Source organism: Dermacentor variabilis, chromosome 10 (genome assembly GCF_050947875.1).
Source record: "Dermacentor variabilis isolate Ectoservices chromosome 10, ASM5094787v1, whole genome shotgun sequence".
NCBI classification, from domain to species: Eukaryota; Metazoa; Arthropoda; class Arachnida; order Ixodida; family Ixodidae; genus Dermacentor; species Dermacentor variabilis.
Genome location: NC_134577.1, coordinates 80,621,500 through 80,648,059, shown reverse-complemented (window position 1 = coordinate 80,648,059; position 26,560 = coordinate 80,621,500). Strand labels below are relative to the sequence as shown.

At 45.7% G+C, this 26,560-nt stretch overlaps 2 protein-coding genes across 4 annotated transcripts in view; both read left to right on the top strand.

Moving 5' to 3' along the window:
- Positions 1-5,826: 5,826 nt before the first annotated feature.
- Positions 5,827-8,006, top strand: LOC142560719 (heat shock protein 68-like). Its single transcript, XM_075673014.1, has one exon. The coding sequence runs from the start codon at positions 5,915-5,917 to the stop codon at positions 7,826-7,828; it is 1,914 nt and encodes a 637-aa protein (XP_075529129.1). The 5' UTR covers positions 5,827-5,914; the 3' UTR covers positions 7,829-8,006.
- Positions 8,007-9,647: 1,641 nt separating this feature from the next.
- Positions 9,648-26,560, top strand: part of Spt5 (Transcription elongation factor subunit Spt5) — a 56,545-nt gene continuing 39,632 nt past the window's right edge. The window contains exons 1-7 of one of the 3 annotated variants that reach the window (XM_075673011.1): positions 9,648-9,799; positions 14,947-15,187; positions 19,250-19,539; positions 20,583-20,720; positions 23,128-23,227; positions 24,707-24,841; positions 26,169-26,384. In XM_075673011.1, coding sequence (XP_075529126.1) covers positions 15,014-15,187; positions 19,250-19,539; positions 20,583-20,720; positions 23,128-23,227; positions 24,707-24,841; positions 26,169-26,384 — 1,053 coding nt within the window. In that variant the 5' untranslated portion in view covers positions 9,648-9,799; positions 14,947-15,013. Of the gene's footprint in view, positions 9,800-9,823; positions 9,944-14,946; positions 15,188-19,249; positions 19,540-20,582; positions 20,721-23,127; positions 23,228-24,706; positions 24,842-26,168; positions 26,385-26,560 lie in introns of those variants that run through there. The other 2 variants (XM_075673013.1, XM_075673012.1) reach the window with 2 other exon arrangements.

Sequence of the window (26,560 nt, the reverse complement as noted above, 5' to 3'; positions counted from 1 at the left end):
GTCTCTTTATTTCAGAGCTACAGAACTGCGATGAAGATTTTTTCATCTCCTTTTATTTGCGACTTTTTTCAAAAAAGCTTTTTATGGAATATATATGTATGGCCTAAATCAGGAATTGACTGCCTGCTAGTTGGCGTAATTTAACCTTGCTTTCTTAATTTCGCTAAGTATAATCGAAATTGGTGCAGCGGTTGCCAAAAATAAAAAAAAATAAAGCGTTTTTTCATGCATTTAGATAGGAGCTTCTAGGGTAAAGCTACAGGCTTCCTCTTAATTAGGGCGGTGGATATTAGCCTAGCAAAATGCCCGACACGTTGTTCCAGACGATGAGGGCGAAAGATAATATAACGTTAAACAGAAGAGAACAAAAAAGAACGAAAAGAAGAGGAATAAGAATAATCACCATGAGTCAAAAGAATGTAGAAAAAGAAGTGGAAGTACACTCCTTCACGAAAGTAAAAAAAAAATCAAGAACAGAAATACACAGAAATAACAGGGCATCAGCGCATGAGAGGCAAGGACACGAGATACACAAAACTGACGCCACCGGCACCGAACTATAACAAGCGAGTTTTATTACTGACGAACCGACCTCTGCAGTTAGAGAATATCGGTGTGATGAGCGAGGAGTAGGGACGGCATCAGAAACACAAATAAATATATGCCATGGAATTTCTGAGCACTCGTCAGCACGCGGCCAGATTTGACTGATTTATAACTGCGCTAGAATTGAAGTTCCTCTTACAAAAATGCCCATATGTACTGTGTATTGGGTGCACTTATTAGGTGGTCAAAATCCTAGAATTTATTTTTCTCTTTAAATGTTATTTATCCAAAAGCGCAAGTGAACGTAACATAATTTTTTTGTATTTTTTAATGCTGTTATTTTCCTTGCTCAGCACACCGATGTTCTGTACCTTGGTTCGGCAGCAGTAAAAACTCAGTCGTTAGCAATCACCGTTCGTGGCGTTAGTTTTTAAGTTTCTTGTTTGGTTTTTTTTTCTTCTTTTTTGTCTTTTCTGCGCTGCAGAAATAGTGTGTGGGACCAGATACCCTGCCCCTAAACAAATAAAAAAAATTAATTCTGGAGATTTACGTGTCGAACCCACGATCTGATTATGAGGGCGTTCTTATTTTCTTTATTTTATTTTTTGCATTCCGTTTCGCGTTGGACTGCGGCCGCTGCGATCGGGATCGAACCCGCGACCTCGAACTCGGCCACGGAACGACATTGCCACTGCGCGCTACCGTGGCGGGTAAAAAAAAAACACAGACCCTCCAAAAAGAAACTGCGTGGTCAAAACGCATTGTTGTTGAGCTGCAATTGGTCCAAACATCGCCGGAATCATCTTAAGGACCCTGGACTGAGGGTTCCTCCCACACTGCTCTTGCCATTCAAATATTATTAATAAAGATGTTTTACTCTCTCTCTCTCTCTTCGCGGCTCACAAACTGCGACCGGAGGAGAACTCGGCGGAAGAAGCCAGGAGATGATCAAGACGGGTCACCGGGGGCTCCCTTCTGTGATCGTCTCGATCGTCTCCCTTGCTTTGTCCGTCGCGTTCTCACGGTGCCTGTTCGCTTGTCGGCCATCTGATCCCGCATGAAGAATTGATTGTTGGGCTAGTTGGTCGCCCGTAATTTAAGTATCAACTTAGCGCGATAAAAACACGGAAACAAGAAAGGTGGACAAGGACAAGCGCTTGTCCCTGTCCGCCTTTCTTGCTTCCGTGTTTTTATCGCGCTAAGTTACTACCGCCCGAAGAAACCGCGCCTAATCAACCCTACTTGTGTAACGCGGGCGAAATAAAATTGTTCCTACCTATACCGTATACCGCCGCTGCTTGCGTGCACTCCCCCCCCCCCCCCCAAAATGAAACGCAGCCATCTGTCGCGCGCGCAGAGCAGATCGCACGACGCGTGGAAGAGGACTGGGAAGAGCGCGAGCTCGCAATTATGCATTCGTCAAGCACCGGTGCATCAAATCAGAGAGGGGGCAGGACGTGACACAATGCGCGAAACGACGCAGAAGATATGCACAAAAAAGAAAGAGAAGCACGACAACACTTGTTTGTTCGAAGAGACAATTGTACAAAGAGAAATGTTCTGGCACTTTCATTGCGTGTTCATGCATGTGCGTGTTTTCCTTTCTTTCTTCCTTGTCTTGTGACTTTGTGCGTTGTTTATGCGTATCCATGCATATGCGTGTGTGCGTGTGTGTGTGTGTGTGTGTTGATTTTTTTTTTGTCATGTGACCTTGCACATTATTCATGTCGTCTGCTTGAATTTCCGGTCGCGCGTCAAGTGTCCCGTGTGCTTGGCTGTTGTGCATTGCCGCTTACTTGCGCGATTTTGAACGAACGAACAGACGCTTTCGTTCATCCCAGTCATGCAATGAATTGTGCAGACAAAAAGATGTGCGCACTACAGTACAATCTAAAAATATGTTGGCAACTTTGCAGCTTGTGTCTATATACTATACGTCGTTGCTTTCAAATTCGCCCACTTTTGACAGCTCTTCCCTGAATGTGTCTATAAAAATTCCTCGGCATTCTATGACATCGGAAATTCAGGCGCAAAAAAAAAAAGGCTTGATTGTTTATAGGTTCTCGAGTCACTATTCCAGCTCGTAATCCTGAACGGCTACCACTAAGCTGTATAGTGCACTGTAATATTTGACTGTACCACGTGTCTCCCGATATTCCAACTACGCAGCCAAGCTCAAGCACTCAAAACCAGCAAATATAGCGTAATCTGCGGATTGCTTAGGGCCAGTTGAAAAAATTTGCTTCCTTCTGGCATACACGGATTCACCGTTACAACAACAACAACAAATTTATTACCATGCCTTTTCTGTTTTCTGTTTCTCTCTTTTTTTTTCTGTAGCTTCATCAACATTTGCTGCAGATATGGATGAGCTCTCAGACAATCAAACCGTATGATAATCTGCACACGCCGATTTCAATTAGTACTTTCACGCACCACAAGCACCACGAGTCGACAACACCCACTGCGCGCGATTATATTAAGGCACTGACTTCAACTTTCCCGCCAGTAGTGTTCTACAGCATGCATTGAGTAAACAGCCTATTGATTAACTCTCGTTATTGTGCCTACATAGAAATCGATCAATTTGATGGAAAGTTTTTCTGCACGTTGTTAAACATTTCCTTTGGATTTCCTCTACTAGCAATGTCGACTGCACTTTAACTATTTGTTAGATTTGACGCTTTTTGGTAGACCGGATAATTTAAAATATATATATATATAAAACATCGACTGGATGGTTTCGTCGAAACTATAACCTTCAGCGCTTCTTGCACTTCCGCCATAAAACGACAAAATTTGCGCTTTGGTCGAATGGGCATCATACCTTTTAAATGAGAGCAGCAGTGAACATGTACAATCATCTCTCCGGTGTTCTGATTTTTCCGATCCGATATCTATAGGCTGCTTTAACGATGTCTCAAACAAGGGCAGACGTCCATGAGTGAATGTTATTTGCATGATTGTGTTCGACCGATATGAAGTGCAACTTTATTTGTCCCACCTTGGGTTGCTTTTATCAACCAGCGTTTCGAGAGCGCATCAATGTAAAACTTTTACGAGTAATCCTTCTCATCGTGGTGGTTTCTTTTTTTAACTCGCAGAAAAGCATGCAGTCGATTCCAGACGTAGACCTTCGACAGAATCTCGACTAGCGGTCAAATCCCTTGCTTGTTGAACACCGCCTGTTCAAGTGCCCTAGTTAATTACTGCACGATATTGTGCAACACCCCGCATTGCTGTACAGCACTATGCAGGAACTGAGCGATGCCTGCAGAGGCTCTAGCAACAGTTCGACGCCCACTAGACCACCTTTATTGCACGTAAGAGATGAACAAACGAAATAATCGAGAACCAGGAAGCTTCTGCATGCTCCCTGACCTGACAACCATTTCTTCGTGAGCCTAAAGAACGCAACAAAAAAAAGAAAGAAAGGAAAAAAGCGCAAAAAAAAAAAGAGAAACGAACCAGCTGTCTGTCTGTTGCAATGAGCAAAACAAATGCTTTTTGGACATGAACTCACCCGTCTTCACATTTGTGAAGCTACCGCACTGCCGCGTAGTTTGGCATCACTATCCGCGGCTAGTGATAACGCCAAATCTCAATAATAATTTGTGACACACACACACACACACACACACACACACACACACACACACACACACACACACACACACACGCGCACGCACGCACGCACACACACACACACACACACACACACACACGCACACACACACACGCACGCACGCACGCACGCACACACGCACGCACACATGCACACGCACACACACACACACACACACACACACACACACACTACTTCGTGTCGCTTGAGGTGCTTCTTTGAAGTTTCACATAAGAACTGTCAAAGTATTTCTGAGCATTGATTACTGATTTACATACATTCAAAACACCAGTGATCTGGCAATAATGTTGTGTATCGCGGTATACGTTATGACTACTAGGTCTTATAATATAACGTTGAAACATAAAAGTGCCGAAAATGAGCACATTTCTAGCGGTAACGAAAAAGTTAAGAATATTTGAGTATCTAAATGAAAGAAATTCGGCATGAATTGTACAACATATAGTCTCTCCAAGGAAATAATGCCGATACACGATGTACCGCACGTACGCCATGTAACTTCTCAAAAAGAAAGAAAGAAAGAACAAACGAGCAAGCAAGCAAACAAAGGAAGAACTAAGAACGACAACTCGAACAGTTTAAGCCGGCCGGTGTTACAGCTTTCTTTGCTGAAATACGAAAGAAGTCACGCGCTTGCTCGGGGAAAAAGAAGAGGCTGGTTGTATGAATTTGAAATGAAGAACGTTCTCTCGTATATGTCACCGTCGTGCCAGAGCGCGCGCTATGGCCTGCAATTTTAAATCGACCCTCGCCGAAAGAACGTCGTCTGCTAGAAAAAACGCGAAGTTTCGAGAAAGGTCTGGGCGCGTGGAAAATGCCGCGCCGCGCGCAGTGCTCTCATTGGTTGGTAGGTGCCACGTGACGTAGTACGTCGATAACTGCTCTTTGCGTGTCTCGGCCCACGCCACGGTACGAGTATCGTATACGGCCGCGTGAGTCAGCCGCGGCCCACGTTACGCAGTATTGAAGGCAGCCGAAAAAAGTCAGTCCCCTGCGTTTTCCAGAGGCTTCCAGGTGACGCTTATTCATGGCTACGGTAACGAAAGAAGCTGTGGCTGTTTGAATAAAGTTTTTGAGTCACGAACAATGCTGCATAATATACAAGCCAAATTAGTCACGCTCTGCAATTTTCGGGCACCGGGAGAACGCTATTAGAGGCTACGAAAATATATGGAATAAAATATTGAGCAGATGACGCAATTCGCCAAAATGGTGTTCCAAGTCCGCCAAGACGTGGACGCGTCGCGCCATCTGCACTAGACTGACAAAACTAAGCAGGCGCATTTCAGGGCGTTTTCATTCCGAAACTCGGGCTAGAACAATAACAAAGGTTGCGGCTTGACCTGTAAACGCGCTATTCCTCTTTTTTTCCGCCGCAAATTGCACGGCAAGCTTAATCATTGCCAGATCAACGAACCCATAAATAAAAGCAGCCCTTTACTTGTGTTTTCAGTATACGAAAACGGCAGCAGACGACGCTAGAACTTTCGCGAGCCCTCTGCAGACGGCTGGCCAATGGGAGCGCGCAGCGTTTACGTCACACAGCGCTGAAGCACACGATTGGTTGGGAGAGTCCCGAAAGTCTCTCGAAATTTCTCGAACAACGCGAGGTTGTTATAAAAGTGCGGCGTCGTCTGCTGCGGTGCAGTTTCGACAGAACGATCCCAGCTGAAAGTGCGACACACTTTTTCCCAATCATCGCTGCAAAGCGAACTTTTTGCAATGCCAACTCGTAACAGTTCAGGAGCGCCCGCGATCGGCATTGACCTGGGCACGACGTACTCCTGCGTCGGCGTCTTCCAGCACGGTCGTGTCGAGATCATCGCCAACGATCAGGGGAACCGCACGACGCCGAGTTATGTCGCCTTCACCGACACGGAGCGACTCATCGGCGACGCCGCCAAGGCGCAGACGGCGATGAACCCCGAGAACACGGTATTCGACGCAAAACGACTCATCGGCCGCAAGTACGACGACCCCAAGATTCAGGAGGACCTGAAGCACTGGCCCTTCAAGGTTGTCAACGAGTGCGGCAAGCCCAAGATCTGCGTCGAGTTCAAGGGTGAGAAGAAGCGGTTCAACCCGGAGGAGATCAGCGCCATGGTGCTGACGAAGATGAAAGAAACAGCCGAGGCTTACTTGGGACAGAAAGTGAAGGATGCCGTCGTCACTGTGCCGGCCTACTTCAACGATTCTCAGAGGCAGGCAACGAAGGACGCAGGTGCCATTGCCGGGCTTAACGTGCTGCGGATCATCAACGAACCGACCGCTGCGGCGCTGGCGTACGGTCTCGACAAGAACCTTCGAGGTGAGAAGAACGTCCTTATTTTCGATCTCGGAGGCGGCACCTTCGACGTCTCCGTTCTGACCATCGACCAAGGTTCCATGTTCGAGGTGCGCTCGACCGCCGGCGACACGCATTTGGGTGGCGAGGATTTCGACAACCGGATGGTGACGCACTTTGTCGAAGAGTTCAAGCGTAAGCATCGCAAGGACTTAAGCAAGAACACTCGGGCCGTCCGAAGACTGCGTACGGCCTGTGAGCGCGCCAAGAGGACGCTGTCCAGCTCGGCGGAGGCCAGTATCGAGATCGACGCCCTCCACGAAGGCGTCGACTTCTACACCAAGATCACCCGGGCGCGCTTCGAAGAGCTCTGCATCGATCTCTTCCGCAGCACGCTGGGACCCGTGGAGCGCGCCCTCCAGGACGCCAAGATGGACAAGAGTCAGATCCACGACGTCGTTCTGGTCGGAGGCTCGACGCGCATACCCAAGGTGCAGAAGCTGCTCCGAGACTTCTTCAACGGCAAAGAACTGTCGATGGGCATCAACCCGGACGAAGCTGTCGCCTACGGAGCAGCGGTGCAGGCAGCCGTGCTGAGCGGTGACAACAGCGAAAGCATCCGGGACGTCCTGCTGGTGGACGTCGCGCCCCTGTCGCTCGGCATCGAGACCGCCGGCGGCGTGATGACGCGCATCGTCGAGCGCAACACCCGAATCCCGTGCAAGACGTCCCAGACGTTCACCACCTACTCGGACAACCAGCCCGCGGTCACCATCCAGGTGTTCGAAGGCGAGCGCGCCATGACCAAGGACAACCACCTGCTCGGCACGTTCAACCTGAACGGCATTCCGCCGGCGCCTCGCGGCGTGCCCAAGATCGAAGTGACCTTCGACATGGATGCCAACGGGATCCTGCACGTATCGGCCAAGGACCAGAGCACGGGCAGGCAGGAGAGTATTCGCATCACCAACGACAAGGGCCGCCTCAGCAAGGAAGAGATCGACAAGATGCTTGCGGAGGCCGAGAGATTCAAGCAGGAAGACGACGCGCAACGAGACCGCGTGGCGTCCAGGAACGCGTTGGAATCCTACGTGTACAGCGTCAAGCAGGCAGCCGAGGAAGCCGGAAGCAAGATGTCGTCGAGCGACCGGGAGAGCGTCCTGGAGAAGTGCAGGCAGGCCATCTCGTGGATCGACTGCAACAGCCTCGCCGAGAAGGACGAGTACGAGGACAAGCTCAAGGAGCTGCAGCAGTTCTGCTCGCCTTACATGTCCAGGATGCACCAGGGCGGCAACAAGCAGGGCAGTTCCTCGACGCAGCAGTCTGGGCCCACCATCGAAGAAGTCGACTAAGCATGCTGTGCACGCTTAGGAACTGTTTTTAATGAACTTCGGCGATCAAGCGCACTGTGCGCACTCGGTCTGTGCATGTAGTAGACTCTTTATTTAAACTGTATAGTGCTTGTACATATGTATATACTAACAAACAGCTGTATTTTTTCTTGAATAAATGTGCTATTCTCGTAGCATATGTATGTGCCTTGCGTTTTACATTTCCCCATGAGGACTTGACCCTGCCGAGTTCTACTGGGTTCATCACATTGTGTACGCGAACGCGAGCTGTTGTTACATTACATAGTTTATAATGTGCCATACACGCGAGACACTGTAGTTAAAGCCTACGGATTAATTCCAACCACTTAAAGTTACTTAAAACATGCTGTCAAAGCTGCGTAGATGAGTATTTTCCTACTCCGCCCGCATCGGAACATGGCCGCGTTTTATGTCATTGACGGATAACATACCTACTCATTAAACAACCGCACGGCGTTACCAAACTAAAATATACTTCAATGAATGGTTGGTTGCAGTGCTTCCAGCAAAGGTGAGGATTTCTACTACGCAAAGGTCGTACGTAGTGCTAACTCTCCCAAATTCTTCATAACGTTTGCGAACTTTTCGTTCTATGGTTTTAGTGTTGCTGTGTCAAGTGTAACGCAAAAGCAACTTCTGTTCGCGAAAAAAAAGAAAGCTTTAACGGTTTTGAAAGATGAATTCGGAGCATGACTGCTAAATATGCATAGTAAAAACAAACTGGGATGGTATCCTACGCCGTCCCTTCTTAGTAACACAAGACACCGTATGCCAGAGGGGTACTTGATTCGAAGAAGTTAACTGAATACGAAGAAAGGATGAAGTCAGCGCCGTATTCGTCCCCTTTTCGTCTTGTGTTCCGTAAATTTTGTTTTGTCTCCCTAGTTTCGAGACGAAGTCGCCAAGAACAAACACGCTGAAATTATTCAAAAGCCGTCTCTGCTGTCCCTGCTGCTGAATTTAAAGGCAAGTAATCATAATTAATTAAGGAACAGAACCTTTATTTGCAGAAGTGTTGGCTCTGTGGTCAGCATACATATTGTGTTCGCATCTCAAGGCAAACTTAAAAAAAAAGCAGGCTATTCCTCAATTTCTCCCTTTGTCACGGCCTGTATTTAGCCTACAGTACGGTTTAAAGGGAACACACATTTAGTATTTGGCAACCACTTACAATTAATTATGGCAGGAAGGCGTACGGACAATTTTTCAATGCACAGATGTCGACCTGATGCGTCCTGACAGCCATTTCTTTCTTCTTTCTGTCTCTCTAAATGAAGTCCAAATATTTCTATTCCGTGTACGGAATCCTACACCTTCAAAGGAATCCTACAAGTACCCGACATAGGTAGACTCTCACTATGCAAATTTTGAGCGTCACGGGTCTCCGAAAAGCGGGCGCACCATTTAGCAAATTGTCGCTCGGGCATTACAAATAGTTACCAACAAGAACCTCGTGAATGATGAATTTCTTAAACAACGGCGTATACTGCAACAAATAGTACTTCCTAATTCGAGCTCTGCTACTGTTAACAACTTACTGCTTGACCGGGAAGCGTATGGGAACTGGTTTGACGAGTGTTTTGCGCCTGTGGACTATTTTGTTCATACCATTTCATACTGCGCGCCATTTGCATTTTGGCGCCATTTATCTCCAGTGGGTAATAACAATAACACTTCCACTTCTTGGCAATCTTATGAACAGAATAAATTGTTGCATGATGCTGCTATTTCTCAGCTGAATGCAATCTTGAAAAAAAAAAAGAAATATGAAAGAAAGTGCTCGCGGTTCGCTTTATTTAGCAGATTCATGCTTTCCGTGAATCCTAACAAGGCAACATTGGGTCCGTCTTGTCAGGCTGTTAAATTGTGGTCAACGTTTTACTGCAGTTTTCACCCGTAAAACTATCTTGACTGCGCGAAAAATCATCACGGTTCAGCTTCTCAAGACAGGTGAGTCAATGAAAGGCCAACTGCAAGTCGTCTTTTACTAGCGCTAACGCGAAATTGTCGCAGTGCTCGCTCCAAGGTGAAGGTCTCGCCGTAGTGAATTGTTTCAAAGCACTACGCTCATTTCTGGAGTTTGTCTTACTGTGGGTGAGCATCTTTTATAATTTCGAGGACATGTTTCCTTTACCTAGACGTTTTCGTTATGTTTACAACGTACTGTATGTCGCGATCACCGATGACTGGCCGCGACCGTGCAGCCAGCTGGAGGGAGCTTGTCGGCCATGCGTCGGCAATATGCCTGATGTGTAGCTTACGACGAGTAGCTCAGGCAGCAGAAATGTTTAGCTGTCTACGCGCATTGAACCTGAGTGTCAGTGCAAAGTACAACGATCGTGTTTCTGCGCGGATCTCCTATTCGTTGCGTCGTGGGTACGCTTGCTTCGTTTGCGAAAGCACCCGAAGGTGCTTTTTACGGATTGCGGGCAACGCTTGTGAAATTTAAACGCCAGAGTACGTGGGAGCTAACTTTCACGACGGACTTCGCGCATCAGAAAAAATAAGCGCAAAAATGTTCGCTGACGGCTTGTTCTGTGTGAAACGAAACACAGTCGAACGCTGCCGTGCCTGGCTGTCAGTGTGATCAGATGCGTGAGGCGGGGTTTCATGCCATATTTTAAAAAAAAAGTAATCTGTAAGTTACTTTATCACGCGCAGCAAGTCTTGAAATCCGTCTGTTCCGTTTTTTTTTTTTGCGCCCATAACATTTTTGCCGTAATGTTGCCTGAATACCCCCGCCCCAGCATTTTCTTTTCCTGATCACAGTAATGCTCACTGATCAAATGCTCACGGTAACGAACGCCGCAGTGCCGCGACCAGCCACCAGCCGGAAGAAAGCAGACGTTTATGTTACCATTCCTGGACAACTAGAGCTGTTGTTAACTTTGAGCGTACTGCCTTTACAAAGTAACTGTGCTCTTTGTAACGGGTGCTTTATAACCAACCTCAAAGCATCGCCTTGACTTTCATAGTTTTAAAATGTTAAAGGGACCCTTAAACGATTTTGGTGATTTTGTACAAACATACTGAGTCGTTAGGGTAAGTCCTTCTGATCATTAATTGATGCATTTAAGTGCTCCGCGTAAAGGGTGTAATTTCTTATAAGGTTTTAATAATGTACATTGCTACAGATTGTAGCATGCCAATACCCTGAATTTTCAGCCACCCCTGACTGAGTGACGCGAGGTAACCTATGATGCCTGTAGGGCGAGCCATTCGATTGGCTACCAAGGGTGCGTCATCAATCATTTTTCCAACTTTGTGGTGAATAGATGTTGTTCGTAATAGTTGGAATGTTAGTTAGTTTGTTTCTGTAAAGACTAAAGTAGCAGAAAGAGAATGCACAAGGACAATTTATCACTACACTCAAGCACTTTCGGCACACAGCAAGTGTCGCTCCATGTTGATGCGAGCTGTGCAGTCTGTGTTGGCTTCAATCTGTCTTCTTGTAAACATCATGGTTTGCCCTTGCGTTGTCGGCTGCAAACGTAGCAATAAGCGACATGTCAAGCTGCAGCATAATGTTCATCTGCAAGGCAAACATGCGAGTGGAGTGGCCATAGCACTGGCTGTCAGTATCCAGTCGGCACCAGCACCTGCACGTTTGTGGTTGTCACTTCATGTTGAAGGATTACACCACAATAGTTTTGTGTGTGTGGTGTTAGGGTAAGCGCAAACGCAAGTGGACTGGGCCTGGGCGTGTTACGGGATGAGCGGAGGCGCAAACGTGAACAGCCTGCACTGTGCAGCCACCTGGTGGCGCAGAGCTCATCCAAACACAGAGCTAATATAGCAGTAAGGAACTGCGTTTCACTTTGGGGCTGGTGTAAATTTTTGGCAGGACCGTGATCATGAACACGTAGTTTTCTAAATGTTTAAAATCTTTTGCACTTGGTTACAGCAGCATTAGCTCTTCGTTGGGCTGGTTAAGCTTTGCGTCACCAGCTGGCTGGACCGTGCAGACTTATCAGGCTGCTCACGTACATCTGTGCTAAAGCTCTTTCATCACAGCAATAGTCGCATGACCTACTTAAACTTCAGACCTGCACAGATATCCGGCTTCTATGGGAGCCGCTTGTGCCCACTCTCCTTCAACTGGTGGCTTTAGGGGGCGATTTTATAACCTTGGCGATTTTATATCTGCTACTTGGTGGGTGGCTGGGTGCTGCTTGAATGTGTGCGCGAGCTCTTGGGCTGTGGTGCACTGCTAGCATATGTGACAATTTCTTGCCAAGACAACATCTAGTATGTCAAAACTGTTGATGCATACTCAGTGTAGTGCCGCGTAATAATGTGTAAAACAGTACACAAATTATGTGTAAATTTTGCACCCCGCACAAGAAAAAGAATTGATTAACCGATAAAGTGATCATTTACATGTTTGTTCGGCATGTCAGATATGCATTGTGAAGCTTTTATGAAACTGAGTCTATGCTATTTAATACCGGTGTCACATAGGCCACTGTCGATTGCAATCGTGCCCAACCCAGATGGAATTTCACCATAGTTATTGGCTCCCTTCATCTACCTGCACAAATGAACCAGTTGCAATGGAGTGATGGGCTCGATCGCGATCGAAAGTATCTCATGTGACACCGGTATAAGATGGTGTATGAGGTGTCACTTAGAATCAGGGGGCCTCTTCTATTATCAGTTCCAGACAGTCCCGGACAGCTCGGGATTGCAGCCCTGCATTTTATTTTCTCTAACAGCTTCGGAAGCTCCGCCCACCACTCTAAGAGCTGCCAGAATCGCGTTCATTTTTCACGGACTGGAAGTCGTGGACTGTCCGCAGACTCTCGGAGGCTGTTAGCAGATTTTTGCTTGCATAAGCACAAGCAGTTAGCAGGTGACGGCTGTCTTAAATAGATGCACGGGGCATTTGAAGCCATCTTGCGAAAGATGCCGTGTGCTTCTGTGTATGCTTTGCGCATTCCAGATGGTTTCTGTTACATCAGTGTTTTGTGCGCCATTATGCGAGTTTTTCACGAGCGATCTAATTTCTGCAGCTTTAGTCTTCATGTCTTTTGAGGGAGAAGCACAGCGATCAGATACACATGCATGTTTTTCTTGATGTGTTTTGCAAAATCTGTCATGCTCATTGCTATATGCACAGCAAACAGTTAGATTCACTTTTCAGGTGACTGAAACTGGTGTGCAATGAAGCGTATCACATTGCACGCGGCCATTTCACGCCAGTAGCTGGGGTGGTATACAGTCGGAGCTTTGCCGATTGCTGTTGACGTATGTGTTGATCCCTTCTGTTGCGAAGCTCAAGCGTTGGCTTTTTAACGTGCAGTATTAGTAGATGCTGTACTTGTGCTCTTTCCTAGACACGTGTTGGGCCTTTACTTAGTACACGGTCTCACAATGTTTGAAGATATTGGCGGGTGTTTTATGCATGAACGATTCGGCACAACCGCTATTTTGCTTATGTTTATCTAGGAATTTTGCTTAAATTTCACTGGCGATGAGCTGGCCTAGATACACTGGTTAAAGGGCACGAAGAGCAAGAGTGCGACATAAACCGTGCTTTGCAAATACATACTATGCACTCAGGCTGTGATTTCACTATGCAAGCTTTATGGCTGTGTCGGTGACGGGGCCTCTGAGACTGCACCACTTCGGCGGCCACGTTAATGAATTCGCTGGGTAGGGGGCTATCTGCGTAGCTAAGCAGACAACGGCAGCTAGGAGAGTGACTTCTGGTCACAGTGCTTTCGAACGAAACCATGAGCAGCCCCTGACAGCTGAATCACGTGACTTGATGCGCTCTTCTGTCAGGGCTAGTCATCCCAGAAGCCGCAGGTGGTTGCGGACAGTCTGGGACTGTATAATCAAAGAGGCCCAACACTTCTTTTAGCAAACTTCCTGACAGGCAACATCTCGACTATGATGGTGATCATAAGCAAAGTAGCAATTCTTGATAAAGGAAGCAACTACAGTGCAGAAACGGAAGAGATATGGACAGCAGGAACAAACACACTCACCATAGTTGCTGTCGTTGTGGATAATCGACTGTTCCACTCATAAAACTTGGTACAATTATCCGTACATCATAATATGAGAAACTGATCATCTGGTGCACACTGCCAGCTACATTTAGCCTCTAAATATTAGCATATCATAACAAACATTCTTATAAGGCCACTGACATAACTGCCGAGAGCTTTTTGCTTCATGGTTAAGGGTCTGTCTAATTATGTACGTACGATGTGATAAACAGTGTTTTTCCTCATTGATGGATTGCCTAAACAGACCGTTAAAGATGTACCGAAACAGCGGCACGAGTGCTGGAACAGATTGCAAAAGCAGACGATAGCGAACATGTTATAACTAACGCCACTCTGCTCGTACATTCTGTCCCTAGCGGCAAAAAGGGTGAACTAGGCCAGCCATGCTAGAGCAGGGAGATCTGTGCAGGTCTGGAGTTCAGTAGGTCGTGAATAGTAGTATAAAGGGGCTTTAGCATACCGTCTCCACCCATCTGTCAAGACACCCAGCTTGCCTGGGGTTACCGGAGAACTGGACACGCTTGGCGCTGCGACAGAATGCTCGCAACGCACGCTGATCTGATAGCTCTCACTTGGGATCGACTACTAGGTGGCTGGCAGAGAGGTTGGAGATGCTTAAGTAATTTTATCTGTCTTGTAATGCCACTGTAGCACACTGCGAATTGCAGTGCCTTTGCTTGTTTACTCCGGATTCTGCATTCTGATGTATGGTAGTGGACAAAAAGATAACTTTCGCATTTTGAGTTGGAACTAAACCAACTAAACTGCTCAGAAAGTTGGCCCTGCATCATCACAGACTGCTAGCCTCATGTAAAGGCGCTGCCATGTAATTTGTGCTAGGTTGTTCACTAATTACTCAAACTTGCACATTACACTAACATATCACAAAGGAAGTGTGTCCATTAACCAGTTGGTCACGAAATGTGACAGAAAGAGATACATTATACTTGTGCAAGATCATAGCAATTTGTGCAAGATCATAGCAGTAGTAAATGCAAAACCTTTATGATGGGCAGAGAAAAATGCACGTCTCCATATGCAAGCACCTGTAAATTCTAAAACTGTCTTTTCCCCTTTCAGGGCAGGTGTGACGGGACCCCTTCCCTAGGGAAGCCCACTGCTGGTGAGGCTCGGTGCACCTGCAGCCATGTCGGACAGCGAGGCAAGCAACTACTCCGACAATGAGAGTGAGCGCAGCTTCCAGGGCAGCGAGCACGCTGAGGAAGAGGAAGAAGAGGAGGAGGAAGATGAGGAAGCCCGCAGCGAAGCCGGAAGCGGTGTAGGCATTGCCGAAGCCGAAGAAGTGCCTGAAGGCGCTGAAGTAAGTGGCACCTTGTACCACTTGTCGCACAGTACTCTGATTTTTTTCCGCAAATGAGGGCTGCATTTGGTCACACTTGCATGTGGGAATCCTTATGACCCTTTGAAAGGGATGATGATGTGCAACGTAAACAAGGAAAGGAGTTATACTTGTAAGATAGCATACCTAACACCACCGAGGACGTTGCTCTGAAAGCGAGGCCAGTGTAGGTCAACATTGGGCCTATGTTGACCCTTCGTTCTCTGCTGCTAGGGCTGCAGTTGGGCAAAATTCCGCTTGCTGTGTGAACCCAAGCATAATATTAACCCTTTATTGATGAATGTTGCCTACAGGCCAGAATTTTTTTTTTCTTGCAGAGTTTTGGCATTGAGTATGGGTTCTGGCTAAATATCTTCGGTGAACATTGAATGAGAGGCAGCAAGCGGCATTTGTTGGTCTAGAGCAGGAATACAGGGCGAGGAAGAAGTCTGGCATGTGACTCGCTTTCTTTCGAAAGCACGGTCAGAGGTAACAGACCGATGCAAGATTTCCGGCTGCAGTGGTTTCGCACACATGACGTAAAGCGAATGAAATGTACACCTATGGCTCACATATGACGAGAGCTGCCCCCATAAATATGACGAGAGCTGCCTCCGCCAATCATTATTGTGTGTGGTAGGCAGCTGAGCGCCAGTCAGTAAGAAAACACTCCTGCGAAAGAGGACTTTTGAGAATATGGGTTCCGGATGTAGGACAAAGAAACAGGAAGTAGAAAACCCCAAACAATTCAATACGCAAGTGTAACATGAGAAGCATACTTAATGTGATGGTTCAAACCAAAATTGTTATATGTTGGGTATGGTGCCTGCCAGTGCAAGTTGGCGCATTTCCTGTTTAACCATTTAATGGACTGTGACAAACATACTTCCTGCCATTAACTCGTGAGCTTGAGGAGGAACATTCCTGCCACCACACTATCCTGTCACCATCATACCTGCCACCTCTCACAAATGTTTCTTAAAGTTTACTGATCTGGGCTGGGTCTGCAATTTTACGAATGTTGCAGCAAATTTTACGAGAAATAAATTTTGTTACCAAATTGTTGTAGAGCACTGAAAGATTGCAAGAAATGAATGCGAGGAAAGAAATTGTGATTCGACCTGGTGTGCTAAAACGTAAAGCTATGCCGAACGTTTTTTTTTCTATTCCAATTCTACAATCAGCCCTCCAGGATTCATCCAAAAAATTTTCTAGCCACCTCACTTCACTTGTCTGTTGCTCAACGTCATGGAAACTGCGAAACTGTCCCATCCTATTTTCACACTGATTATGCATGATTAGACCAAACGAAAGAAAAATAATTATTTCTGATTCTACGCCCTTTTCGTCATTAGCCCTCAGCTATTGGTCAAGCACTTTCGTGCTGCACCCACACCTCCTGTCTGTCATGCGATGTCGTAAAACCACGAAAACTCAATGCATCAAAAGGAGGTGTACGCGATGAAGACGCCTTAATATGCCAAACAAAATTGCATTTTTATCTGAATAGCCGGGTGCCGCCCCATTCTGGAAGGAATAAAAGATGGCTGCCCGCCGATTGCTTTGGCACTGGCATCTCGGAGCTGCTGGAGAGCATGGATTTATTTGCGTATAATAAACATTTTTGCGTGGAAGTATAACTCTATCGAGCCCTTCGGGCACATATAGGACATCGCTCTTCCAAGTTTTCTTTGCTGAGGGTCCGTTTGAGCGGCATTTTTAACCTTTCGTTGCACGCTGCCACGATTTTCGACCGGCCGCCGCAAGCTAGGGGAAAGTGGACCAATCACAGCCGATGGGGCCACCCTTCTCATCCAGTTATCTACTTTCACTGTGCTGGCTCGGCCCCATCGAAACCATCTCCACTTGAGCATGCTCCTCGCCTCGTGTCAGCCAATTCGATAGAAAAACTGCTCAATGTAGGGAATGCCACTCGCTTTGAAAAAAAAAAAAAAAAACTGACCTCCTATAAACGAGAAGCACGTTTAATTGGCCATTTCAAACAACACTGCGTATTACTACTAATGATTGTGTTGGTGGTTAGGTAAAATTTGACAGGAGGAGATTGGAATAGATTACGTTATAGGGCCCCTGTGCTTCCTCTTGGGGCAGCACAAGACACCGTATATACAGTAGACTTCCTTTAATTCAGCTCCGGCTAATTGCAATTCTTGTTTAATTCGAACCCGACCGAAGGTGCCAGCTGGCGCCCATACATTTCTATGGGCCCATACATTTCTATGGGCCCAAACTTACGTTATTTCCAAGAAGAAAATTGGTCGTTGCCGAATAATTCGAATGAGTCAGCTTCGCCGCCACATAGCCCTGTTATGCCATGAAGCGTACGCAATTTGTTGCAGTGAGGCATACCAAGAATGGAAAGGGACCACTGGCAAGGCACATAGTACGCATTTCCTAATCACACAGGAATGCACATGCTTTGTTCAGTCACAGTACGAGCACCCAAATGCCTAATTAGCATACTGGCAGCCATTCAGAGCAGTTTCTGACATTGCTGTGACGATCTGAGCCCTCGTTTCTCCCGCCCTGCGTGTCTTGTATCGGAGACCGTTCACAGAGCCTCGTACGCATTTCTCAATTATGCGTGCCCGGATACGCCTTGCACCAAGAAGCGGAGAAAAACCATCTGTGTTTTGGGAAAGCTAGCAAGAGGGAAGGCGGTAAGATGAAAAAGCCCCAAAAGTTGAGGGGATGTTTAATTAAAGCCAACGAAAGAGTAGAGGTGTATCTAAATGCCTGAAGCCCTGCCATGAAACTTATTAGGCGGCTTGGTGCTCATACTATGACCATAGACCGCGCATGTGCATGTTTAAGTTAAGGAGCACATTCTATGATCCGTAACAGCGGCACCTTACTCTGCTTGGTATGCGTCACTACATAACAGGGCTGTATTGTGGCGAAACTAACTTTAAAGGCAATAGGCCAAGTGTCTCAACGTTGTGTTTCAGTGTTTTTCCTGCCTTTTGTGTAATTCGACGCACCAGATATTTCGACCAGTTTCGTCGGTCCCGTCAGGATCGAATTAATGGAAGTTGACTGTACCAGAGAAGCGCTTGTTTCGAGCAACTTCATTCAGAAAAGTTCCTGAAGCTGGCGAGATCAACAGCAAAGTTGCTAAACAAGTCAATGTGATCTAGAAACGACGTGTTGCTTGTCGGTCTCTGATGTTTAAAGTTTGCTACTGCTTGTCAAATCATCGTTAATGAAGTACATATGCATCTCTGAAGGAAACATGCACTCAGGGCAAACTAAAAAATAAAAGCATACTGTTTCCACACTTTTGTTGCGAATGTGGGATTCCTTAGAATTTTAATGTTTGCAGGCTGACAGCTATGTATCATTAAAACGCAACATTGAAAAATAAAACTCCAGCTTTTGCTCTAGCACATTGGCTGCTTGTTGCACAGTACTTACCGTACTTACTTGATTCTAATGCACCCTCAATTGTAACGTGTACCCTGATGTTCACACTTCGAGAAATTATAAATGCAATGCTCTTGATTGTTCACTAACTAAATTTTTATGAAAATAGGGAGAGAATGACAACGATATTTTCTCACTTGGCTACAGTAGAGCAGGTATTACTTATCATTGCCGTTGCAGGCCTCATTATCACTATCATCTGGCCAGAACTTCACATCTTTGGTGCTGTCTATGACATTCGCGATACTACATTTTCTTAAAAACCTTGAAGACCGTTGCAGCATAACTGTAATGTTTTAGAATACATTATATAACCAAATGAACTTTGGAGCTGGCGCAAAAATATCTGAGATTGTACAGTCGCAGCGATGTGTAGGTTGGATTAGATAAAAAAAATGCATGATGATTACAAAGTCCTATGATAGCTATTTATTATAGCATGTTTAGTTTCGCACTGTAATCTAACAAACGTCACTTTCACTTAGGGATTCCTGTAAACAGCAAGTTGCAGTATCTCTCAATCTCGCCCCTGGGTGAGTTAGTGAGTAGTTTAGAGACCCGAAAAAGTTTGTAGAATGCTTCAAAATCTTTGCTGAACAGGAGGAGCCCGAGCCTGAGGAAGAGCCAGAGGGCGAGGACCTGAATGAAGAGGACGAGGAGGAATATGATGAGGAGGAAGAGGAGGACGAGGAAGATGAAGCGAGGAGGAAGCGGCGCAAGAAGGCACGCTTCGGCGGCTTCATCCTGGACGAGGCCGAGGTGGATGACGAAGTTGAGGATGAGGAAGACTGGGAGGAAGGGGCCGAGGACATGATCGACCCCCACCGGGCCACTGAGGAGACGTCGTCCAAGGAGCTCAACTCCCACCGACGCCTGCAGATGATGCTCACGTAAGGAAACAATCCTCACATTAGGTGACGATAATTATTACTTCTAATGGCATTCTCTTTGACACAGCGTGGCGACAAATAGTTGCCTAGCCTGCTTTAGCTAGTCCGGTTTTACTATACATCTATTTCAGTCTAGCATTTTGTGTGTCTCTACTTTATATAGGTAGATGTACTCACTCACGAGTACACTGACTCTGACTCGCTCTAAACTCGTTTCACATTTCGAAATGGCCTTTGTGTTAGAAGACGGCAAAAGAAGGTGCTGTACAGGACACGTATCCCCCTTTCATGTGTCCTGTACCCCCCTTTCCTTGCCCGCATTTTCTAGCGCAAAAACCATTTCGAAATGCATAACCAGCTCGCCCAGATCACCACATAGACTCATTTCACAGGAATGAGGTCAAGTGTTGGTGACAAATGGTGCGAGTCCACGTGAGTGTGAACGGGAGTGAGCACCGGTTAACATTAGCATGAATGAAAGATCAGTGGTGTTTGAGCCAGAGCTTGAGTGTGAGTGAGCATGAACGTGGGTGACTGTCAGCAAGTAGGTGTAGACGCAAGTATGTGTGCGAGCGTGTTCCCACTCAGTGGGAGTGGTCGCGAGTGTTAGCGTGAGGAGGCGAGACGTGCTCTAAATGTCTTGTGCTTATCTTGACCACTGACCAGTTAGCGTTCCCACCAGCTTTGTTCCCCCCAGTGCTTCTGTAAGGGATACGTTCCCTACGATCCTGGCTGGATGAATACCTTGGAATTCCGTTACGATGTGCTGAGTCATTAGGAAACCCCGCCAGCACGCACCCTCTGTGGCTTTCATAGCGAGCCACATTTATGGTGACCTCCCTTTTCTTCGCTAGCTTTCGCAGGTGGCCTTTTTGTTTTTAAGTTTCGAGTTCAAGTTTATGCAAGTGTGATTCTTTCTTGTTTCTCAAAAAACTTATCTAACACAGAAGGAGTTGTGCACGCCCCCTGTTGCAGTATCTCCATTGTATTTGGTATCTTGTGGACTTGCTGGCGTTAATGTTTGTTCTTTTTTCTTTGCAAAGGTCTCAGAAGGAAGATGAAATTGAAGACTACTATAGACGCAAGTATGCCGACACCACGGCGGCAGAGGGCGGCTACCGGGAGGCCGACGTCGAGCTCTCCGACGAGATTGCCCAGCAGACTTTGCTTCCTGGCGTCAAGTGAGTGAAGCAGGCCCGTTTCCAATTCCTCTGAAAACGCAGCCATGCCCTGGTGCACAGTATTAAAGGTGATCTGTGAAAACCTGTAGCAGTACAGCACTTATAGCGATCTCAGTTATAACAATCTAACGGTTATAACGACCACATTTCAGTGCCATTATGATTTCCACACCCTATGTATTGAAAGTGCATCGGTATGTAACAATCATTTTCTAAATTCCCACACTGTTACAACAAACGCTTCAGTCTTGGTCGCAGAAAGAAAGAAGGTGCGTCCGTAGTGAATAAAATGTGTAAGTAAGCCTTCCGAGGCACGAAAGGGCAACTGAACTGACCCTGCATGAGTTTGCTCCCCACTTCGGTTCAACTTCGATGAAGATCCGACCTTTGGGATTAGCATGCAAAAGCTGCAAAGAAGTTATGTTGCTTTCGAGGCACATTCTTAAGGCAGTACAGTGCAAAAAGTTGGCGAGTACTTTGTCATTATCAGGAGATCATGGTTCAATGTCGCATCATTTGTGTTGTTGCTGATTGCTGATCGGTGATAACGGGTCGCGACGACTTTCTACCGTATTTACTCACGTAACGATCGCACTCGCGTAATGATCGCACCCCTGAATTTTGTCGTCAAAATTCAAATTTTTTCATTTCCCGTGTAATGATCGCTACCCGAACCTGCCGCAGCGATATGTCATGTGCCAAGTCTAGCTAATATTGATCACGCTTACCGTCTGTCGAATGCTACGCAAACGACTCATCAAGACAAACCGAGCGGTCTGCACGCATGAAACATTCTTAAGCAGATGCCCCATTTCATTCCTTTCATCACTCTCTGCACCTCCATGAAAAAAGAAAAAAAAAGCTACATTTAAACTTGCATATATTATGTGTAGGTGTTATAACGGTTGTGGTCAACAATAAAAAAAGGCGCCTTTCGATTCTTCTCATCTGCACTCGTGGGCACGCAACAAATCGCGAGCGGCAACGATAGTAGCCACGTTTACACTGATACGTTAAAAGTGTACCCTATTCATACGCCGACGCTTGTAGCACAGCTAAGATATTCACCCACCCTTAGTGGAAACATGCCGTATTAGGATAGTAGTGAAGACAGATGCCGCAGTTTCCGCAGCATGCTGGCCATGTGTTTCATGTCACTGGCAGCTAAGCGCACCCATCTGTTTCTGTCCCCTCAAAGCAGACATGGCTATGTTATTGCCGCAAACTTGCCGATATTAACAATATTATTCATTACTGATACGGAAGAAACTGTTTCGATGCACGTAATGTACTCACGAAAAGAAAAAGAATCGCGTTCGGCGCTTTCGGCTTGCTCCGCCAGCTGCTATATTTATTTTGGTGTCCCGCTGCAAACGTGGGACGAAAAATTTTTTTTTTCTTTTCACGGGAAATTTAACCTGCGTAATGATCGCACCCATGATTTCGTGTCAATTCTCCTGACAAAAAAGTGCGATCATTGTGCGAGTAAATATATTACTTCTCAAACTTCGACCTTTTTCTGCTGAAGCGACACAATCCATAACTTCATGGCTCTCAGCATGCTGAGCCTCACTTGAGTGATGCACAGTTGTAACAACGAGGCCTTTGCGAAATGGCAGCATGCCGCAGTATTTTGTGCTTCCCAATCAACCAGAAAGCTTCATTTTCATATCCAGAACCAACTCAAGTCCCACTGGTAGTAAAGTATATCACAAGCGATTGAAGAAAACGAAAGGCAGCGGTTGCTCTTGTTGAATCGGCAAATAGTCAGAAGTAGGTGGCATTTTGAAACAGCTGTGACATTGGATTTCAATATGTAGATTGATGCTGCACACAAATTTAGCGGGCTTTTAACAATGATTAGGAACCAAAATTATTAGGAGCCAGGAACCAAAATGCAAATACCGGAAACAAAATTTTTGAACCAAAGTGGTGTCTAATTATAACTGCTGACGCGAGCTTCAGTGATGTTAACTTCTGCACTTTTTGATGGGAAAATTCACATGCAATGAACTACTGGTATAGTGGTCACTTTTCATGGAATTAATTACATTCGTTATAAATGAGTTTGGCTGCACTGAGGTGCTGGCTGATGTTGCCGGTGGAAGTCAAGGCCACAAACAGTTTCTGCGTTTCATCAACGTTACTTAGAGAAAGATTTGATGCCACCGCATCCGCAAGTTTTTAACCCAGGCCACCTGTTTCTATCTGAATTCGCACTTGCTTCTTGCTCTCCATTGTGACAGCATGAAATGAATGTAGAAAATCAGCCTGCAAAAAAAAAACAAGTGCCGGCTAGCCTAATGGTCATCATTAACTTGACAGTTGTACTGTTAGGGCCTCTCCCGAAAAAAAAAAAAGGCTCTTGTCCAGCAATGGGTGTCCGTGTTGTCGGTCTCTAATCCAGGGATCCCAACCTGTGGATGGTCAAGTGCAAGATTGGTGAGGAGAAGGCCACGGTGCTGCAGATGATGCGAAAATTCATTGCCTACCAGTTCACAGAAGAGGTAAGCAGCAGTGGTGTCCTGCTTGTCGGGTCTTGGAGATGAAAAGTGAATGTAGGATGTGGTAGCGGCCTCCTGCAGTTTGCATGCCCCCCCCATTGGCTCGTAATAACCTGGGGGGCTGAAACTTAAATACTATTGCAGAAACTTTAACAGAGGTCCAAGTATTGCGCAACAAGCTGTGAAATGGAAAATGGTAGTTGTAACTTTGAGGGACAGGAATGTTTAGCGATTGCAGAGAACAAGAGCATAGTTGATATGTTATACTCTGTATAAAAGATATGATATGAATTTGTTATAACAAGGTTCGACTGTAATTTTGTGACAAGGGGTTGATTTGTAGAAAAGAAAACGAAGGCTACATGTGTTTTTTTTTTATTACTGTTAGTTTGCACCGAAACCCCAACGCCGCTACTTCGTCGTGACATCAAGGATTGAAATGTATTTCAACATTAACTTCATGAATCATAGTTCTAATATATTGCAACAAGAAAAATGTTACAAGGAGAAAAGAGACACAAATATATTTGCAGGTTATTCACAGTGGTTGAGTGGTGTACAAGATGTTGGCTTAAAGCCGCGCGATCAGTCTGCTTCGTTGTCCTTAGTGTTTTCTCTGTGACAATGTCAAGAAGTTATTCTGTTCAAAATGTTATCGATTAAAGGCCAATTCACCGCGAAATGCATAGATTTTTTTATTTGATTAATTTATATATACTGCGATCTTTTACAAGATCTTAGCAGGGTGGGAACATACAAGTACATTCATACAAATATACAGTTCAAGCAATCATGCCGACGCTTGAATTCAACATGGCAAAAGGACAGAATGCATGAAAAAAGGAGCAAATAAACTATGTGCGGTTGAATCATGCATGCAGGTGCACCTGAAAACTGGATAAATAATTTTGTGTAACGACCTCATCAGGAAGTTTATTCCTGATACATTTCTGTGACCATCACTACGTGTGCTACTTTTGTAGCTCCTCCAGCATTGCCTGCTATGTGTGAGTTGGAGTGTAGGTGGGATGGTGAGCTTAGGAAATTTCCAGTCATTGAGGGGGTTTAATTGCTGAAGAGATATCTGGGGGAAGCCTTCATCCTCCAATGGGCATAAATTAAGCTGCTGACCATGATGACGTTGGTTAGCGTATATATGTGAACGGAGCATGGTGCTGCAGATTGCTTGTAACACCTCCAGAAATAAGGGCAAATTTTATGTTCATATTAGCATGCCCTGTGTTATGATATGTATATCGAACCCACATATAACGAATTATTGCATAGAACCAACAGCTATAAAATTTCCTTGAAAATTTTTGTATAAAATTTTTATCTTGTATATCAAATTACCTATATATCGGAGCTTTTTGTGATTTCCTTCAATTTCGACATATCCGGGTTCAACTCTGTTCTAATAATTTGCTGTTGCTGTAAATGTGAAACTGGCTTTCTTGTTCTTTTTCTTAATCTCTCTTTCAGCCACTGCAAATTCGCAGCGTGGTGGCTCCGGAGGGTGTCAAGGGCTACATCTACATCGAGGGCTACAAGCACACCCACGTCAAGAATTGCATCCAGGGTATCGGCAACCTGCGCATTGGCCTCTACCAGCAAACGGTGCGCAATTTTCGTCGCGCTTGGCCTTTTTCTGTGAGCTTTCAACATTGTGTGCCTCACAGCAGCGTGTAATGCTTCTCCCGATAAGACTCTCGCCTTGTCAGCCTTGGCTGCTTTTGTTCGGAGGACGTTTTTCTTCACGAGCGCCTCTGCCTCGCGCTATAATCAACTCCACGCAGCACACAGGCTTGGTTACCATGTAGGCCAGGTAACCGTTTTCTTGGATTAAACTGGAGCATCAATTGCGGCCATGTTTCCGCCATGAAATTCGAACTGCCATAGAGTAACTAAAAATTGTCATGTCATATAGAAGTGCTCTTACCATTGTGTGCCTTGGGCTTTGTAGCATCTAGACATGTGCCAGTTGTAACCCTCTGAGATGTTGCTTTTGTGTTATTGTACCTATAAATAACAGTTAGATAAAGTTAGTTATCTCGGGAAATACTACAACCAAAGAAAAGGTGATGGCATTTCATAAAATCAGCATGAGAAACTCAACCAGATTAGCAAGTTTTATTAAAGTACAGTAAAGCCTCATTGATTCTATCCTCGTTAATTCGGAAAATCGGATAATTTGGATTTGTCCTCTGGTCGCGGCAGGCGTAGGCATTTCTTAATGGAATCAAACTCTCATTAATTTACGTATTTGGCCACACATTAGTCAATTCAGACAACTCTCGGAGATTGGTTAGCTTGGAATGCCGCAGTATAGTGAAAAGACGCTGTCGTCCAACCGAACTGAAACGGCGGAGTCTGCATCGCCATAATCATCAGCCGAGCTCGTATGTGAATCCAGTAATGCTTAGGGCCTACTCTGCCTATTGTCGAATTAGCGAGGTTTTAATGCAATTAAAAAAAAATTTACTCCATACTATTTGTACCCACACCGCAAGAAAAACGGTCAAGATGGTGCCTCAGAACTGCTACAAGCCATCGAAGAAATGGTTGTCATAGCATGGATTGCCCCTTATGTGAGTTATTGTAGCCTGGAAAGATATTTTTCTTTAGTCTACTTTTCATAGTGCTGCTCTGTAAGTTTTTTGTTTTCTTGCAGTCTCATAACTACTTCTTGTAATTTTTGAGTCTTAGTTCAAAGGTTCCACATAATGTGTATCACGCTGACAGCGACTGCTCAAGTGCATTCCCGCTAGTCGTCTCTGGTGGATATTTTGTTACTTTCACTTACTTTTTTTTTTCTCTCAGCTCTTTTGCTTTGTGATCTGTTCCTCCTTCATGTGCCTGTCCTGTACCTGACTGTACGAGGAAACCAAACAAGAAATAGAAGGGAACCTGATTAGTGGCTGGGTCGGTCCTTCCGCTGCTGCAGATGGTGCCGATCAAGGAGATGACGGACGTGTTGCGGGTGACCCGTGAGCAGGCACAGCTGCGGCCCAAGCAGTGGGTCCGCCTCAAGCGGGGCATCTACCGCGACGACCTCGCCCAAGTGGACTATGTCGACACGGCCCAGGGACAGGTCAACCTCAAGCTGCTGCCACGCGTCGACTACACCCGCCCCCGGGGCGCTTTGCGCTCCACATCAAATGTGAGTGTTCTTGCTTCATTAACTTAATTCTTTTGCATAAAGATTCTAATACAGTAAAACCTCGTTAATTCGAAGTCCGTCGGACCGCGACAAATCATCGAATCAACCGGGTTTTCGAATGATCAAAAATGGACACAAAACGAGAAATAAACGTACGAAACGTGGCTGTATCACCA

Excerpts from the sequence above, each read along its gene's own strand:
- LOC142560719 (XM_075673014.1), top strand. The coding sequence starts at position 5,915 with ATGCCAACTCGTAACAGTTCAGGAGCGCCCGCGATCGGCATTGACCTG.